The 18998-nt window shown below is 39.1% G+C and overlaps 1 protein-coding gene across 3 annotated transcripts; it reads right to left on the bottom strand.

The window, feature by feature from the left end:
* Positions 1 to 4088: 4088 nt before the first annotated feature.
* On the bottom strand, positions 4089 to 11294 carry KNSTRN (kinetochore localized astrin (SPAG5) binding protein). Of its 3 annotated transcripts, XM_069105739.1 has the most exons (9): positions 11155 to 11293; positions 10827 to 10921; positions 8784 to 8904; positions 8013 to 8060; positions 7724 to 7829; positions 7455 to 7548; positions 6550 to 6611; positions 5966 to 6040; positions 4089 to 5400 (listed from the first exon to the last, which is right to left on the bottom strand). In XM_069105739.1, exons 1-9 carry the CDS (start codon positions 11211 to 11213, stop codon positions 5269 to 5271), a joined length of 792 nt encoding a protein of 263 aa, XP_068961840.1. In that variant the 5' UTR covers positions 11214 to 11293; the 3' UTR covers positions 4089 to 5268. The 3 variants fall into 3 exon arrangements, with proteins under 3 accessions (XP_068961840.1, XP_068961841.1, XP_068961842.1); XM_069105740.1 differs by lacking the exon at positions 8784 to 8904 and having other exon boundaries at positions 10827 to 11009; positions 11155 to 11288; XM_069105741.1 differs by lacking the exons at positions 6550 to 6611; positions 7455 to 7548 and having other exon boundaries at positions 11155 to 11294.
* Positions 11295 to 18998: the final 7704 nt, after the last annotated feature.

The raw sequence follows: 18998 nt of genomic DNA, 5'->3' as shown, positions 1-18998 counted from the left end.
GGTACATTTTTTTGTTCACATTTACCTGTTTATTAAAATTGCTGTCAATGTTCATTAAAATAAGCCCTCCCCTGAAAATAAGCCCTCTGGTGTTTTTCTGTCCAAAAAAAATATAATGAGACAGTGTCTTATTATCGGGGAAACACGGTAGGTATGGGAAAAACAGGGAGAAAATTTGTAACTCAAAATCTTGCAGAAATGAATGATGTAAACTAGAAGTTAATAAAGCATTTCATTGACAAAAAAAATAACTTAGTTCTTTTTGATCTGAAAGCTGTAATTTTATAACTTGAGGCAGAATGCCCTTCTGGTAAATTGCTGTTTTAAGAATTCAAAATGTGGGGTCAGGAGGGAAGAAAAAAAAGGTAAAAAGTGCAGAGAATGAAAGAAAACCTATAAGGAAGCAAAGAAAAGCTGGGCTTTGAAAACAACATATAATATTTATTACATAGGTTTTTTTTTCAAAAGGAAATTTCTTATTTTATATTGATTCCTCTTATGTTCTGCTGTGCACATGGAAATTTTTTTTCCTTATTTTGTATTTAAAATGAAAAAAAATTATACACACAAATTCAAAATGTGTACATTTGGGGTTGTCTCATTGTCATTGAGAAGCTTTGTGAGACCTTGCCAGAGCCTCTAAAGTTTTGCACTCTAGTAAGATTATAAGCCCTTAACAATTTCATGAAAGAAGTTACTGTGAAGGGTGTATAAATGGGAGGCTATTAAATTCTTCCCTGAGACTAGAGATAATTTGGTTTAGGAAGGAACTCAAATCTCTTCCTCTATTCTAATAAACATATTCTTGGCCTAAGGACAAGGCTTAAAAGGTTGCTTCTCTGGCATGAAAATGATTTATGTTGTGAATTGTAAGCTTATTATTTTGATTATTATGAAATCTATAGAAGCTCATTGGATAAAATTATAACGTAACTATGTCTCTGAGTTAACTATGGATCACCAGACCAAAGTTTAAAAGACTTCTTTTATGTTTGTTTGTTAAGTTCTCTAAGCCAAATGCTGCCAAGTCTCTGGGTTTTGAGTGAACTCATACATTCACTTTAAATGTAAAACTCCAGGCTGTTATATTCTTAATTTCCAATGATTTTTTTTCAAATGCTTTATTAACTTCTGATTTACATAATTCATTTCCGCCAGGTTTTGAGTTACAAATTTCCCCCCCCTTTTTCCCCTACCCACCTCCCCAAAATAGCAGTCCCATAGGAAATCCCCTCCTCCAATCTGGTCTCCCATATTTTCTCCCACATCCCTTTTGACTTTTCCAGTGGATCTCTATGCCCCAGTGCCTGTATATCTTATTTCCCAATTACATGTAAGATAGTATTAATAATAGTATATATATTTGAGTATTTGATTTTAAAATTTTGAATTCCAGATTCATTCCCTTCCTCCCTTGTCACCCACCCTTACTGGGAAGATAAGCAGTTCAGTATAGGTTGTACATGTGTGGCTAATGAAAAACTATAACATAGTAGATATATTGTAAAAGACTGACTATATTTCCCTCCCTCCTATCCCACCTCCCACTTGTTCTGTTCTCTACTTTGATCCCGTCCCTTTTCAAAAGTGGGTGCTCCCACCTTCCCCCCCCCCCCCACTGACTCCCCTCCCTTCCATCTTCCCCCCTCTCATCCCCTTCCCCCCCTACTCTCCTGTAGGGTGAGATACCATATTTAGTGTGTATTTCATTCCCTCCTCAAGCCAAAGTCAAAGGGAATAAGGTTGACCCATTCCCTTTTGCCTTCCTATTCTTCCCCTCCATTGTAACCGGTTTCCCTTGTTTACCCCATTCTGTCTCTCCCCATCTCCTCTCATTATATTCCTCTCTCACCTCTTAATTTCACCTTTTAAGTATCATCCCTTCCTGTTAAATTAGTCCTGTGCCCTCTATCTATATATTCCTGTACACATATATACACACATTCACATATGTATTCATATGCCATAAACCCCTCAATACAAGCCCTTATACATTCTCTCTCTCTCTCTCTCTCTCTCTCTCTCTCTCTCTCTCTCTCTCTCTATATATATATATATATATATATATATATATATATATATATATATATTCCCTTCAACTATTTTCATACTGAGAAAAGTTTCATCAGTTTTTCCATGTAGGAATGTTAATAGTTCAACTTTGATAAGTTCCTTATGATTTCTTTTCCCTGTTTACCTTCTCATGCTTCTTGTATCTGAATGTCAAATTTTCTATTCAACTCTCGTTTTTTCAGCAAGAATGCTTGAAAGTCCTCTATTCCATTGAATGACCATATTTTCCCCTGAAACATGATACTCAGTTTTGCTGGGTCGGTGACTCTTGGTTTTAATCCCAGCTCCTTTGACCTCTGGAATATCATATTCCAAGCCCTTCGATCCCTCAGTGTAGAAGCTGCCAGATCCTGGGTTATCCTGATTGTGTTTCCACAATATTCAAATTGTTTCTTCCTGGCTGCTTGTAATATTCTCTCCTTAATCTGGGAATTCTGGAACCTGGCTATAATATTCCTAGCGGTTTTCTTTTTGGGATCTTTTTCAGGAGGTGATTGGTGGATTCTTTCAACCTCTATTTTGCCCTCTGGTTCTAAAACATCAGGTAGTTTTCTTTGAGAACTTCCTGGAGGATGATTTCTAGGTTCTTACTTTGATCATGGCTTTCAGGTAGTCCAATAATTTTTAAATTATCTCTCCTGGATCTATTTTCCAGGTCAGTGGTTTTTCCCATGAGATATTTCACATTGCCTTCTATTCTTTCATTTGTTTGGATCTTTGTAACAGCATCTTGATTTCCCATAAACTCATTAGCTTCTATTTGCTCCAATCTAGTTCTGAAGCAACGATTCTTCAAATTGAGCTTTTGAGATTCTTTTTCCATCTGGCAAATTCAGCTTTTTAAGGCATTCTTCTCCTCATTGCCTTCTTGAGCCTCTTTTGCCATTTGAGTTAGTCTGTTTTTTAAGGTGGTATTTTCCTCAGTCAGGCTGTTGACTCTCATTTTGCCCCTGACTTTTCTTTCATCAGGATATGTTAAACTGGAAAACTGAAAGCTTTTGGATCTTACTAAATATTAAGGATGAAAGTTATTTTGTTTTGTTTTTATTAATTCCGATTATATTTTTGTTTATTATCTCTTGGACTATCCTAATACTTTTGAAAAGTTTAAGACCTAGTTTATTCAAATTGCCTTTTATTTATTCCCACATTTATTGAAGTACAATTGATTGCTGTTGATTGACGCTTGCTATGTAGTCTTTAAGAGAATGTTTTAGATATCATGATTTATTCTTTACATTTTTGCTTCATCTTCATTATAACCCTCTGGACCAAGCTTTCTATTTTGCTGTACAGACAACTTAGTGTATTGTGGATCTACGTATCTCCCCAGAGATCCAGTCATTGATCACTAATGCCTGCTGTAATTCTCCACCTGTTTGTTCTTTGCTAAAGGAAGTGAGAATGGAGTCCAAAAAAGAAAGCATGCAGTTGTGGGAATTGCTTTAGGTGAAACTGTCCATTGTGGGTGTGAGGGAGGGAGATCATAAGCAGGAGAAAAGTTTGGAACATGGAATAGTTGAGGAGTGGAGATAGGAAAGGAATACCAAAAAAGAGATGACAGAAAGCAGTGACAATTTTGTCTACCTTGAAATGTTACATTTCATTCTCTGAGATCAGATGGGAAAAAGCTCTTCTATTTGAAAAAAGAGACTAAGGTTCTCAGCTGCCTTGGGTATTGCTCTGGACAATTTGGGATGGGCATGGGAAACCTGAACAGACTTTAGTGTAGATGCATGACCCTTTTGCCTCTTGAGGGACCTTCGACATGCTACCATCAGGTCTAAGGGTTTTGGGAGAGGGGTAGCAATTCTTGCATACATGTCTTCAAAGAATTTTGGTGGCAAGTGATAAAAGCCCTGGGCAAGAGAAGGAAATACTACCTGCTACTGAACTGGTCACAGAGGGCTTACAACAAATATTGGAAATAATTTTTGGTTCAATTAATAGTCTATTAATGGCTCAGGGAAAAACACCCAGAGACCAGTAAGGTCAACTCTGTGCAGAAAGACAAGTTGGATTTTTAAAAGATTGTTTTTATTCCTTAATATGAGAGACACACCTTATAAAGGACTTTTCCCCCAAGCATCCCAGCCCAACCCTAAGTCCACCTTAGAATGCACCAACTTGGAGCTGGAGGGTGGGGTGCTTGACCTATCCCGTTTCTTGCTCAGATCCTATGAGGAAATCCCCTTCCCAAGGGTCTGGACCTAGCTGCTCCAAATCTCCAGGATGCTACACCACTTTGATTTACAATCCTTCTGGCAAGACCAAATCTTTCCCTCTGGCCTGACACTGAGCTCTAAGGACCTTTCCATCTGCCCTGAGCTCTAACACATAGTGTTTCTCTCAAGTAGAATGTGAGTTCTTTGATTTTCCATTTATATACTCAGTTTGTGTCATAGTGCTTGGCACACACAAAGTGTTTAATAAATCCTTTTCCATTCTATTTTAGTTCAAAATATATTTATTTATAAAAGTATTTTAGCCTGATAAAACAAAACAAACAAAAAAACTACCAGGTGATTTGGACCAAGATGATCATAGTAATGCATTCCTTTCAAGTCTACTATTCTATTCAGTTATTTTAGGAAGATGTTAATCATCCATCTGTACACCTTTCTCTCCTCATTTAGGAAATTTATGTTGACCCATTTCAAGTTTAGAAATTTGGCTGGGAACAGAAAGGAAGCAGCATAAGGTAGAGTTCATGCCATAAGATATGCCTAAGTCCCAACTAGGAAAATCTAACAAAAAAAAAAATGGTTCAAATTGGATTGTAACAGCATGAGACTCTGCATTTCTTTCCTTTCAGTTCACTCTACAGTTTTTTAACATTTTAAATTTCCAATCCTCAATCTGAGAATGATCCTTCTTGGTCCTATTAACTCGTTTCAATTTCTGATGCTGCCCTTGAGCTGCATTACTACTTAGGAACTACCGCAAAGCAGCCTAAGGATCCAGCTTTCCTCATTGGATCTTAAGGCTATTCACCAAAAGATGATTCACTTAACTGGCTACTTGGCCAACACAGGCTTATAAGACAGGATTACTCCTCAATACAAACCGGGATTATTCCAACTTTGTTTCTGAAGATATTTTAGTTGGGAAAATAAAGGACTTCCTCTCCCAGGAAAACTTAAGAAAATGTTTTTATAGTTCGACCTTAGCTAAAGGAATGAACCCCCTTTCTTCTCAAAGTGATAGTAATTGTTCCATTTGTTCAAGGATAGCTGTGAAATCATCTCTTTTGTTGTGAAATGCTGCTCGTTTTTCTAGGAAACCAGTTCTTTCCTCTTCTTCCATCTTCAACTTAACTTTCAATGCCTACAAAGAAGGAGCCGTTAGAATAAAATTTCACTTGACTCACTGGAAAATATGAAAGACAAATTTATAAATTTTCATTCTGTTCCACTAGAGAAGACACAGAGTGGCAGTTAGCAAATTATATGCTGCTGTATTCTACAAAAACAATGCATGCTCTACCATCTACAGAACTTTTTTTATGTCTTTTTGTGTTTGATCATCTGTTTTCTATAGAGCTGGTATAATGGTAATCTAGATGGTTAAATTCTTAAAACCAAACTACACAGAACACAAAACAATTTAAATTCAATGTAGCTTCTACTGTAATACCAGAAGGTATCCCATGAACAACCCAGAGTCCTAGGCTTCTCACTATAAGGCCACTTCCTTGCAAAATTCAAATGCTATTTCATGTTTAAGCTTCAAAGCAGAGGGTTTAAATGCATTGCCGAAAGATCATCTTTGGTCAACACAATGAGCCACATACAATCTCTTATCCCATGGTCATTGGGATAAGAACCTTAGACAAATGGCATTGGGATAAGAGGAATGTAGGGAGCTCAAAACCTCAAGAGAACCCTCTTACCTGTAACTCCTCCATCTGCTTTGTAGCTGTCTGGTTAAAGAGCTTCAGTTCATCTTTCAGACTTTCCAAGAGCAACTAAAATACAATAAGATGGAGGGCGCTCTTTATATCAGAAACTGAATATTTACCTATTCTAGTCAAATAGGTATATTGGTGTTATAAGCTATTTTACTCCAAATAGGACTTGGAAGGGCTTCCAAACTGAATTAATTGCCTTCTTCCTTCAGGGAAGAAGAAGAAAACCCCAACACTAATTTGGCTGTTCCTTTGCATCATATAGTTCATCCCCAGTATGAAGGGAGAATTTTAATAAGGGACCTGAATGAAGAAACTAGATCACAGGGCTTACTCACTGATAAGAAATCAGTAAATAGCCACCTTCTGATTTTAAAGAGAAATTATTTTTGGATTAGACACCACTGTTCCCTTCCATTAACATGGATAATCAAAGATCAATTTATACTTAGCAAGTTTAACATTGTGCAAGCCCACTCCACTGAACTACTCTGACTATGATTAGTATATATAGTATAGAAAATGCTCTTCTTTACTTGTTTCCCACCCATCTAAACCCAGCCCCTCACCACAGACTCCATTTGACATTTCATCGTTTCTTGCCGATTTTCCAGGATCTGTCTGCCTGTAACTAATAAATACGTCCCCAGTGAGTTGACTGGTAAAGAAGTTCCCATTCCTTTATCCTCCCCCCACCCCAACCCATCCCTAATACATTGAGCACCTACTATTTACAACAAACTATGTAAGATACTTTGGGGGATGAAAAGGACAAAATACATTTCAGTTGATAAGAAAAAACATAGCAAGTCAGTAAACATCTTTTGAACACTTCCAAAAAGTATATGCTATAAAGTACCAAGTAGTGGTAACCAATCCTACTAAGAGTCTGCAAGAAATAAAGATATCCTTCTTATCACTATAACCAACAGGTATTTGCTATCTAGGCAATGAAGCAGTACAGTGGATAGAGTACTGGACCTGGAATCAGGAAGACTTGAGTTCAAATCCTGCCTCAGTTACTAGATATGTGATCCTGGGGCAAGTCATATAATCTGCCTACCTCAATTTCCACATCTAAAAAATGGAGATAATAATAGCATTTATCTCCCAGGGTTATGGAGATGATAAAATAGGAATATTTGCAAACCGCTTTGCAAATCTTAAAGCACTATATAAACGATAGTTATTATTTATGTATGTTAACTCACTATTAAAAGGAAGCAGGTGAGCAAAGCCGAAGCTGCTAAAACCCCATCAGCCCAGCCTCCCTCTTCTCCTCTCTCTGTATCTCTCTCCCCACACACATACTTTGAACCTTTGATAACAATAATTTTGTTGGAACCTTGACAACCCGTTGTCAGAAAGTTAATCATAAGAACTATGACAACGTGGGGCCCAACTCTTTCAAAGTTAGAACTACTGAGGAAACTCTGGAACCTTTTATAGAAAAGTTTGAGCACAGGCCTCTCACCTGGGTCTATAGTGCCATTCTCCAAAATTGCCAAGTAGTTATCCTGAGATTTCTCCAGCAACTCCACTTTTTGAGTCAGCACCTTCAACTCTCCCTGTGAGATCATAGTTTCAAATCAGTGGCCTCTATGATTTCTCCTTTTTGGGTAAGTATGGCACAAGCCTGACTTCTTCCATCTCTGCTCTGAGTAACCTTGTGTCTTAGGGCCATGTGAAGGGTCATCCCTTAGAATTCCAGATAATTTTTGTTCCACATGACTGGCTTCCTACCTGGCTTTCAGTCAGCTTCAGGTACAACTGTCTGTTAACTGCCTCTAACAGCTGGTTCTTCTCTTTGAGCTCTTCCTCAGCTTTCTGTCGATTTAATGGAGTGTAGCTGCAATGATAATTTGAATCTAGATTGCACTTTATTTTTTTTCCACTTTCTTTTTTTACAAAAGCCAAAAACAATTTCCAGTTGGTAGAGATAAAAGCACTGCTTAAGCAGTACTTTGTGACACTAGAATAAAAGGACACTATACTTGAAGAGAAAAGCAGTTTCATCTGCCCTGAGATTCACCTCTTTTTAATGTTCTTCTTAGCAGCAGGATCCATAGTCTTCATCTGCCTACAGAGACAACAATACAAAAATAAACCAGTGAACAACCTGAGTGTCATTTGCATTGAAAATTATTGACTGTTAAAGATGCAAGAACCCTTAGCAATCATCTAATTTTTCTTACTATGAATATAATGAAAACAAACACAGTCTATAGGGAAGACTGGGACCTACAAGCTATACCAGTGTCATTAAAGGGACTTTCTCTGAGGTCTTCCACACTTATTTCTAACCATCTTCAAATTTCAGGGCTAAAGTACAGCCTTATTTATTTCAGCTCAGACTGTTAGAAGGCCTTTATTAGTAGGAACTCTGGATTTCCTACTATAAAGGGAAATGGGCCAACAAAAAAAGAACCCATCCCACTACAATAAGATGAGTTTAACTTCAAAGTTATGACTCCATTCAAACAAACAATGGCTCACTAATTGGTTTGTTTCCAGTTCCATTTATATCTACTTTTTGGTAAGGACATGTAAAAGGTTGTGATGAGAGAAGTAAGGAAAGCTTCAAAACACTTTCTGTTATAGACTTCAATTTGTCTTTTCCAGAATAGATCATCTAAGGGGTTGGGAGACTGACTAAGGAATTGTACGCTGCTCAACAGCAGTGTACAATAATTCATTTATCATTTCTACTGAAAACCTCCTTTTTAGTTTTGGGTAATCTGGAGTCACTTCTAACAAAATTATCCAGTTGAGTGCAATTGTCTCTTTCTACCTATGTTCTGACCTCTGCTTGGTGGTTTTGTACAATTCATTCTCTAGACCAGCTGAGCTGAGACACTTGTGCAGTTCTACTTCTTTGCACCTCTGGGGTATCTGACTCTTAGAAGCAGCCCGAGAATGTGTCTCTGTGAAAGGAAAATCAAGAGGGTGAAAACCAAACCAATAGGACCCAATTCTAACCCAAATCATCATGGCCAATGTTTTGATCCAAATTGCCATGTTCTAATCTAGTCAACTTCATTCTAGGAAGAACAGCTTTGAGTCACTAAATTTTAATCTCCTTGGGGTAAAAAGGCTACATCTAACTAATACTACTAATAGTACTAGTAATAGTACATGCCCTCTGTGAGTGCTCATTTGAGGATCTCTAAGACTGGAACAGAGAGAGGATATAAATGTAAACTTGGTGGTTAATATATGCAAAAGGAATAAGATGAAAAAAGGAATGGAAATAGGAAGGGGGAGAATACAGGATTAAACTCCCTAAACACTCAATAGCTATATCTCATAATTTGCTGGGACTATTTAATGGGTCTTAGCCACTTTATTTCATTCCTTTTAAAAAAATAAATATTAATATTACTTTTAAAAAAATTAATCTTTTAAAAGCAGAAACTTTTTTATTCTTTTATTTTCATTTCTAAATTTTTTCCTTCTTCCTTCCTACTCCCCCCTCCCCAATCCATTGAGAAGGCAAGAAAAACAAAACCCATTACAAATACACAGTCATGCAAAACAAATTTCCACACCAACCTTTTCTTAAAAAGCAAGAAAAAGAAAGAAGGAAAAAATATGCTTCAATCTACACTCTGAGTTAACTGGTTATCTTTCTGGATACCATTTTGTGATGAGGCTTTGGAATTGTGGTGAGTTGTGTTGATCAAAATTATTAAGTCTTTCAAAGCTGATTATCTTCACAATATTGCTGTTACTGTAGATTGTTCTCCTGGTTCTGCTCATTTCAATTTATATCAGTTCATACAAGTCTGGCCCTTAGAGGTGGGATTTGAACCTTTCTATTTGAGAGATCACTACTCTAATTCAAACTCATACCATCTTTTACCTGCATGGTTAACAAAAGCCTCCTAACTGGTCTCCCAGCATCCAAATCTCTCCCCTCTTCAAGCTCCCTAGCCTGTAATTTGAAGGCCCTTCTTTCTTCCCCCTTTTCAAAAGGAGGCCAATTTGGAAACCATGGCAACTCTCCTATTCTCCAAAAATTTTCAAAGATTATTTACTTCAGTTTAGCAACCATCTCTACCAATTTTTTCAAGTACTGACTATAGTGGTAGTCCAGGCCTGGGAACCTGAAGGCAGCCAGATGCTTTCTTACAATCAAATGCCTTACTTATTTTCAATTTCAATATTAGCCATGTTCTATTCTGTCCTATCTATATTTGTACAGGTAGGGGAGGTGCCACTCTTGTGGATTTATCCTGATACCTACTTTCTCTTGTACCTTTAACATATATCTTTTATTTTATTTATTTATTTATTTTTAAGGCAATTGGGGTTAAGTAACTTGCTCAAGGTTACACGGCCAGTTGTTTTTGTGTGGGTGCCGAGTATCTGAGGCCGGAACCGATCCCAGGTCTCCCGACTCCCAGCGCTCTTACTCACTGTGCCACCTGGCCGCCCCAACATATATCTTTTAAAAGTCCAGACACTTTCTAGCTGTGTGACCCTGGGCAAATCACTTAACCTCTATTTACCTCAGTTTCCTCATCTGTGAAATGGCGATAATAAGGCTGTTGAGAGGGTCAAATAAAGGAATAATCGTAAAGAGCTTAGTACTGCACCGGGCATATATTGAGTGCTGTATAAACATTAGCTATTATTATTATTCACCTATGTACGGCGGCCAGCCCCCACACCATTATAGAGTTTCCTTGGCATTATCCGCAGTCTATCACAAGACCTAGAACAGGGGGTTTAAATTTCAGCCCACGAAGAGCGGTGATGTCCTTCCTGGGGTTTGTATCCCCAGCGCCCAGGGCAACCCCACGCTAGTCCGAGAAGCCACGCCCACACGGGCTCAACTACTCACCTACCGGCGGACCTCCGCCCAGCGTCGCCGAGGGGGCCGAGCCGGGGAACGCAGACCTGGCAGTGCTGGCTCTGGAAGTGCGACCGGGCTGGACCCTGGGGGGAACGGGGTTCCATTAGGCGCTGGGCTCGCGCCCAGGTTTCTAGAGCCCCGGCCGCCTGCGGGTCCGAGAGCCCGGACCAACTGGGGAGGGAGAAGGAGAAGGGCCGGTTTCCCAGGACCTCTCCGGAGAAGACCCACCCTCCTTGGGACTCAGCTTGGCTTCCACCGTCACCGCGCCTCCCACCCGGGCTCCGGGCCCCCCGCTTCCATCCAACCCGTCTCTTACCCTGGGCGCTCAACGGCCGAGGCCAGGTCCCCAGCTCCTAGTCTGGACCCGCTCTCCATCACCACTCACTCTGGCTCGTAAACCGCCAGCTGCTCGCGCCTCTGTTATTTCAAACAGAAACTTCCGGCGGAAGGGGGCGGGGCAGGCTCTTACTCCAGGCGGCAGCCATAGTGTACGGAGGGAGCCTATGGGAACGAGAACACTGGGAGTCGCCATGTTGTACGGCTGGCGAGGTCTCAAGAGCATTGCCTGAGTTTTGGGAAATGAGGATTAAACCACAGGATTTCAAGTTGGAAGGGACAATACCATAGTAGATTTATAGCTGGAGAAGGCTTTGTGGTACGGGCATGGTGATCTTTAGAAACCATGTGGTTGTAATGACTTTTAAAAAATAGAACTGCATACTGCCTATCTTTGGTATAATAGGAGTTCAGGTGATTGTTTTTTGTTTGTTTTGTTTTCCAAAATTTTATTTTAGACTCAAATGCCAGAACACAAATAGAGAATAAAAAAAATAAACAAAAACATATCAGAAACTTAAATACAAAGTTAGAAAGAAATAAAAGCATGCCATGTGCATAGCGGAAGAGAAAGCCTATGTGATAAATAACATTGTGTTGAGAATTGTCCATCTTTTCTTTGTTTCTTTGTGAGTTTTCTTTTGTTTTCTGTTGTGCACTTTTTTGCTTTGTTCTTTTCCCCCCTCCCTCCAACATCCCCCTCCAAGGCCACAATAAAGTTTATATATGTTTTTCTATAGCTATAAATATATATACCCCCCCCCGAAAGCTACAATAAAGTTTAGATATGTTTCTCCATAGCTACAGATATAAACACACACATATACATATATAGACATATATATTCCCAAACCTATTCTACTCCTGATCTTTGTTTTTATGTATATGTATATCTCTTGTTTCCTATCTCTCCTGCCTTCTCTACCCACAACTTTTCTCTCCTATGACTTGCCTACTCCCCTCCAAGGATCCCTCCCCTATCTTCCCATTCCCATAAATCTAAACACCCTTCTGTACTCCTATTTTACCTATTCTCTCATCCTCCCCTCTAGAAATCCCTCACTTGTCCTGTACCCCCTTCCTATGCCCGTACCATTTTATTTCTTCTGAATTTAGAAGACTTCTATACTCTTTTAAATATATATATGTATTGCTCCCTCTTACACCCATTCCTGATGAAAGTAGGTTACCAGAACTACTAGCCCTCCTCCCCCATCTAATTCCTATGTATCAATTCTTCCTCTTGCTCCTTGTTTATATAAAATAATTACTCTTTTTAGCTGTTCCTAAATGGTTTTGTTTTTAAAATTCATATCATGCCTGAGTTTTCCCCAATCTTTCTTATGAACTCCCAATTATTAATAAGAATATTAGACATAAATTTTACCTATATAAATTTAAATAAATAAGTAAACAGTCTGTCCTTATGGATCCCATATAATCAGTCTTTGTTATATAACTTATAGTTATACTGATTCTTGTATGTCAAATCGTCTATTAAATTCAAGATTTTTTTTAACAAAGTCTTGAAAATCTGAGTTTATCAAATGCCCATTTCTTTTTTTGTTCAAGATAATAGTTAACTTTGCAGGGTATGATATTTTGGGCCAGAGCCCCAGGTCTTTTGCCCTTGGCTATGTTGTGTTCCAAGACCTGTGGTCCTTTAATGTTTCTGCTGCTAGGTCTTGTATAATTCTAATTGTGGCACCATCTTATTTAAATTGTTTTAATCTTGATGCTTTTAATAGTTTTACCATGAGCTGTGGATTTTGGAGTTTGACTATGATATTCCTATGAATTTTCCTCATAAGATCTCTTTTAAGTAGTGATTGTTGGATTTTTTTTCTATTTATACTTTTGATGAGGTATGGGCTCTGGGAGCCCCCTCAAGCTCTCCTTGAGTTCTTGAGGTACAGGCTCTGGAAACCTCCCTTGGACTCTTGATTAAATCATTCCATTTGATGAGGCATTTGCATGAGGCAATAAGCCTTACATTGTGGCTGAGCCCAAGCCTCAGTTACTAGACTTACCAATCAAAGTGTCATCCACCCTTGAACTGGCCTAGCCCACCATTGCCTGTGGTCTCCAGGTGGTCTCCAGCTACTTCCCACCCTTAATCACTCATTGACCTCATTAACTCCTCCTGAAGACCCTCCCCAAACTCCTCTTCTAGACCACCCCTAGATTCCTCCCACAGCCTTCTGTATATAAGACTCCATCCTGTCTTCATGTTTGTGAGAGCGCCATAGAATGACCTAGCACAGACTTACTCTGTGTCTAATGCAAGTGAGAACTTTTAATAAACTTTACTTTTCTTTGGCTGAGAGAAGATTCTAGTCGAATTCATTCGGCAGGACCTGGAGTGCCTTGGGTTGAGTCTCATCCTTAATGTCCATAAAGTCAGCCCCATCTGGCTTTGTTAACACAGGAAGAGGTATTCTCTGAGTTTACTCAGAGAACAAAGAAGCTGTTAAGTCCAGGCTCTTCTTCTGGTTGATTAGTTCAGGCCCTGGCCCTTAATGAGGTTATTAAATTGATATTAAATGATTATCAGACCCATGTTCAAATCCTCATTCTGTTACTTATTATCCTCATACAAATCCTGCCTTTGAGGATTTGTTGCTTGTGTAACGCCATGCATGAGTACCTTTCCAGAAGAATGCTACTGTGAACAGCTTTTAAGGTTCTGATTACACAGTATAGTGAACACTCTATTTATTCCATAGCAAGTCAAAGCAAAACATTCACAGAAAATCAAGGTACAGCATTCACAATATTATAACTTATCACAGAAAATCACAATATAGTATTCACAACAGCTTATTATTAAAATGGCCACATAATTTTCACCAAAGTGGTCACAATATTCAGAACAAAGAACAATCATCTCAAAGTACAATAGTCAAAGTCTTCCATTCATGGGGCACACTTAAGTTAACTCAGTCACTTATTCAGCAATTAATTACTAAGTATCATTAATCACTAAGACACAAACCCTCCACCCCTAGGTCACTAGCAAACTACAATTTCATCATTACTTAGTACCCATGGAGAGATCTTTAAATATTGACTTGGGGCCTGTTCTCAGATTCCCTGGATCCCTTTCCATAGTCCCAGATTCTATTTGGATTCACCAGACTGTCACCTGGGTTCAATGGCAGACAGCTCCCAGTTCCTTGGCCAGCTCTCTGGGTAGGTCCTGGTCCACACTGAAGTTCATAGGGTCCAGTTCATCTCAAATCCTTCACAATTTCTGCTCCCGGGAATTCAAGGCTCAACCAAGCCACAAACAGACAAAGTCTCAGCATCCCAGTCATGCTTCCCTAGTCTTCTGCTTCCTCATTCTTCTCCTGGGCTCCTCTGTCACCTGGGCTCCTGGCTCCTGAGCTCCTGGCTCCTGGCTCTGGGCTCCTGGCTCCTGGCTCTGGGCTCCTGGCTCCAGGCTCCTGGGTTCCTATTGAGAAGAAGTTCCACCACCACAAGTTCTCAGGAAATTCTGGCTCAGTTCTTTATTCTTCTGTAGCTGCTCTGCCACCAGATGCTGGTCCCAAGAAATTCTGACTGTGTTTCTCTGGGGCTTTTCTTATATATACAGCATTAGCTACCTGTTTCAGCCAACCTCTTCCTGTTCTGTCAGGAACAGGGGTTCATATCTTCTGTTTCTTTCACAGAGGTTTGATTAGTTACTAAGTGCTAAGTACCTGCTTACTTGCCAATACAAAAAGGGGTCCTCAAATTGCCATTACAGTTTGTTACTTATGTGACCTTGCTCAAGGTCATAACTTAACCTTTCTGGGCCTCACTTTTCTCATCTATAAAATAAAAGGACTTGGACTTGCTGACTTTTAACATCCTTTCCAGTTTAGGATTTATGATCCTAAGATTGAATGATTTCTAAGATCCAACTTTATCTTTCAGAACTTGTGTTGTTATTGTTAATCATTATTAATTATATTTCTTGGTTACAAAAAAGGATTTTGCTATAAAGTCCAATTTCTTAAGACTGGGAAAGGGTAGAAAATTAAGGAGGCAAAGAGCCAGACTGAAAGATAGTCTAGAATCCGTTAACAGTTATCTCATTAAATAATTAGGAACAAAGGTGATCATATTATATAAATAAGTTCTTGTGTATGTATATGTTGTTGTTGTTTATTTATTTTCAGTTGTGTCCAATTCTTTGTGACCCCTTTTTGGGGTTTCTTGGCAAAGATACTGGAGGAGTGGTTTGCCATTTCATTTTCCAGATAAAAAAATGGAGACAAACAGGGTTAAATGACTTTGCCCAGGGTCACACAGCTAGTAAGTATCTGAAACTGGATTTAAACTCAAGTCTTCCTGACTCCAGGCCTGGCACTCTATCCACTATGTTACTATCTGCCTATATTAAGTGTTACTATTTTTTAAAATATTTGGGAAAGCTATTGTGATTATAAAAATGCAAATTAATTTGAAAGTTTATTGTATTAATAGCAGCTTTTTTAGATTCTAAAAAATTGTTGAGTTTTTATTGCTATCTTTTGTCTATATATTACTTTTATTTCTGAAAATGAGTCTTCCCCTCCTCTTCCCCAGTTTGTATTGTATTCATTGTAATTAAGTGAACAAGAGAGGGATAGAAAGCAGTTCAACAAATCAAACCACATCAGCTGTGTCTGACAATATATGTAGTGTTCCACACTGATAGTTCTCTGATCTTTGCATTAAAAATTTTTTTTTAGCAAAAATCTATCTTCTTACCTCCTTTCATCTAACCTGTTCTGCCCTTCCCCCCCCCCAATTAAGAGGCAAAGAAAAATAAAATCTGTTACCAACACGTGTAGTCAGGCAGAACAAATTTTTGCATTGACCTTGTCCAAAACAAAGTTTCTTTTTCCCTGAGTCTGTGTAATAGCAGGCATGCTAGCATACCGGGGATGACCTGCTATACAGGTTCTTTGATCTGCTTTGCTAAAGGACAGACAACTTTTAAAGGGGTCAACAATCTTACTTTAATTACATTCACTAGTTCAGGGGAAAGGTCAGCACCCTGAAGGTGGAGAAAATACAGAGAAAGTAGCATAGAGATTCAACAGACAAGGCTCCTACTGTCTGAACAAAGTAATACAAGCACCTATATACACCACTGGATAGGGAAAGCACAAACCTCTGAGTAGTCAGGGGCTCTTAACAAATGGCTACTCAGAATCTGCAATAGGAATGGGAATTTGAAGATCTTCCCTGCCCCTTAATAGACCCAGGGGGGAGTTTGAAGACCTCCCCTGCTTTGTAAGTAAACTCTGCCCCCAAATAGGCTGAATGTTATTACATGGAGCCTGTGATAGAGGGAATTTACTGAAGGGTGCAGCAGAGCCCACAGAAAGCTGGTTCAGAGCTAGCCAGACATTGGGGGAGAGAGAGGACTCTCATTAAGGAGATAGAGAGGTTTGTGAGTAAATATTGATCTTGTATTGGTTTGTGGGAAGACTGAAGGATGCTGTGGTTTGCAGCATTATTATGGCTTCTGAGTATCTTTGGTACTATGATGGAATTGGCTTACTGGTTTTGGGATTTGGTTTTCTGGTGGCTAAATAAATCCTTCAGTTCTGTCCTCTACCTGGAGAATCTGGTATATTTTGCAATTGAACATTATGCAATACTTAGAGTCATGGTCTTTATTATGATCATGGGCAATGTAAATATTGCATTGGTGCTACAGAGTCCCATCCAGGGAATCAAAAGGTCCTTCTCATAAGCGAACCCCCAAAGCAAAATAGCAACCTCCCAGTATATATAGTTTTCAACTAGTAGGCTCAGAGCCAGAAGGCATCACAGCCCACTTGGCTCAGTGCCTAATTGACAGTATCAATAGGTGTGAAAGCCTTCCCCTAAGCAAGTCTCCCCTAAGCAAGCTTCCCTTTAGGCAAGTCCCTCCCACAATGGGCTCTATGTGACTCAGGATATATCACAGCCAGAACAGAGCTCAAAGCAGGAAGACATCCCTGATGAACACATGTGGTCATATAGGCCTTTTAATGGCTGGGGAAGATCTTATACTCCATTAACATTATAGTCTGTCACCAGGAAAAGGATAATGTTTCATCATTAGTTCTCTGGAATAGTGTTTAATCATCATACTGATTCAAGGTGCTAATTCTTTTATATTGTCATTGTATTAATTGCTCTCCTGGTGTTGTTCACTTCATTTTGTCTCAGTTCATACAAATCTCCCCAGGTGTCTTTGAAATCATTTTCTTCATTATTTCTTGCACACAACAATAGTCCATCAAATTTATATACCAGAACATATTTAGCCATTTCTCAATTTATGAACACCCAGATTCCCATTCTTTGTCACCTTAAAAATAGCTACAAATATTTTGTGCAACCTTTGTTTTACTTTGTACTAATCCCTCCCTTACTTTGTCCTCCCTCCGGTTCGCCTCTCTTCTCTTTTTCCTCCTATTTCTCTATTGTGTGAAATGCATTTCTGTACCTCTCTGCATGTGACATGAGTGAAACTGAAACATCAGCTGTTCCCTATCCCCACTTCCTTGTTTGTATAGATGTCTACTTGAGTGCCCTGATTATGTGAGATAATGTCCCCTAATCTTCCTTTCTCTTTCCCTTACATTGTCCCAAGTGTATTCCTCTTCCCTTCTCTTTACATCTTTCTCTTAATATCATCAAGATGTAACAGAACCACTTCCACATCTTCTGTCCAAAAAGACATACTCTATGATCTCTGATAGGTCTCATAAGGGACACATGTATCATCTCCCCATATTAGGAAGCAAGCAGTTTACCTTGTGTAGTCCCTTAGCATTGTTTATTTGTTTGCCTTTTTAGTTTTCTCTTAATTCTTGTGTTTGAACTTTACAATTGCTATCAAGATCTGAACTTGTCATCAGGAATGGGTGGAAGTCTATTTTATTAAAAGATTTTCATTAAAGATCCATCCCATCCCCACTCCTTCCTATCTCCCAGTAGCATTATATTCATTTTGCTGGGTAAGTTATATATCCTTTGCTTTCTGGAATATTGTGTTCCAAGTTATCCATTCATTTATTGTGGTAGCCACTAAATCATGTATGAGTCTGACTCTTTGGGACTTGAATTCCTTTTTTTTTGACTGCTTGTGGTATTTTATTGGGTTTTTTCTTTGTTTCTTGTTTTTTTCTTTCACCTAGAAACTCTGGATTTTGGCTATAATGTTCCAAAGCTTTCATTTTGGGGTTTCTTTCAGGAGGTAGCTATTTCCACAATTTCCACTTTGCCCTCTGGTTCTAAGATGGGGATGGATAACTTGGGGTCTTGAGTCCACATGTGGCCCTCTAGGTCCTCAAGTGCAGCCTGTGATAGTAATGGCATTTAAAGATTCCCCTGTATTGGCTTAGTTTTTCAAATTGATTGTGTCAAAACCCAGAGCTTGTTAATCCCACCTGTGGGATGGACTTGTTGACTTGAAAAGAGAGACACGAGCTGGGAGGAGCTGGTGACGTAGATTTGGAGAGACAAGAGAGAGGCGGAAGACCTTTTTTTTGGAAGCAGCACCTCGTGGACAGAGAGAGAGACTAAGAGAATTGCTGGTTGCCGCTTTGAATTGCCCTGGACTTTTGAGACCTGCCCCCTGAGCTGCCAAGGACTGAGGAGACATGGCTGTTTTGCTGGTACTTTGTCTGTCTGTTTTGATGTTGTTTTGCCAGATTTGTCCACTGGTGAAAGACAGTCCTTTTGTTGAAGAAGTCCTGGAACCTGGCTGTTCGCTAAGAAGTCCTGAGACTGTCCTGCAGACAGAGAGTGAATACTGTCCACTGGTGAAGGACAGTGCTGTTGTTGCAGGGGTCT

Source organism: Petaurus breviceps, unplaced genomic scaffold (assembly GCF_028583685.1).
Source record: "Petaurus breviceps papuanus isolate PSGF00001 unplaced genomic scaffold, PetGlider_PUasm1.0 77, whole genome shotgun sequence".
In the NCBI taxonomy this organism is placed as follows: Eukaryota; Metazoa; Chordata; class Mammalia; order Diprotodontia; family Petauridae; genus Petaurus; species Petaurus breviceps.
The sequence above is the reverse complement of the archived record's forward strand: the minus strand, read 5'-3'. Positions and strand labels throughout refer to the sequence as shown.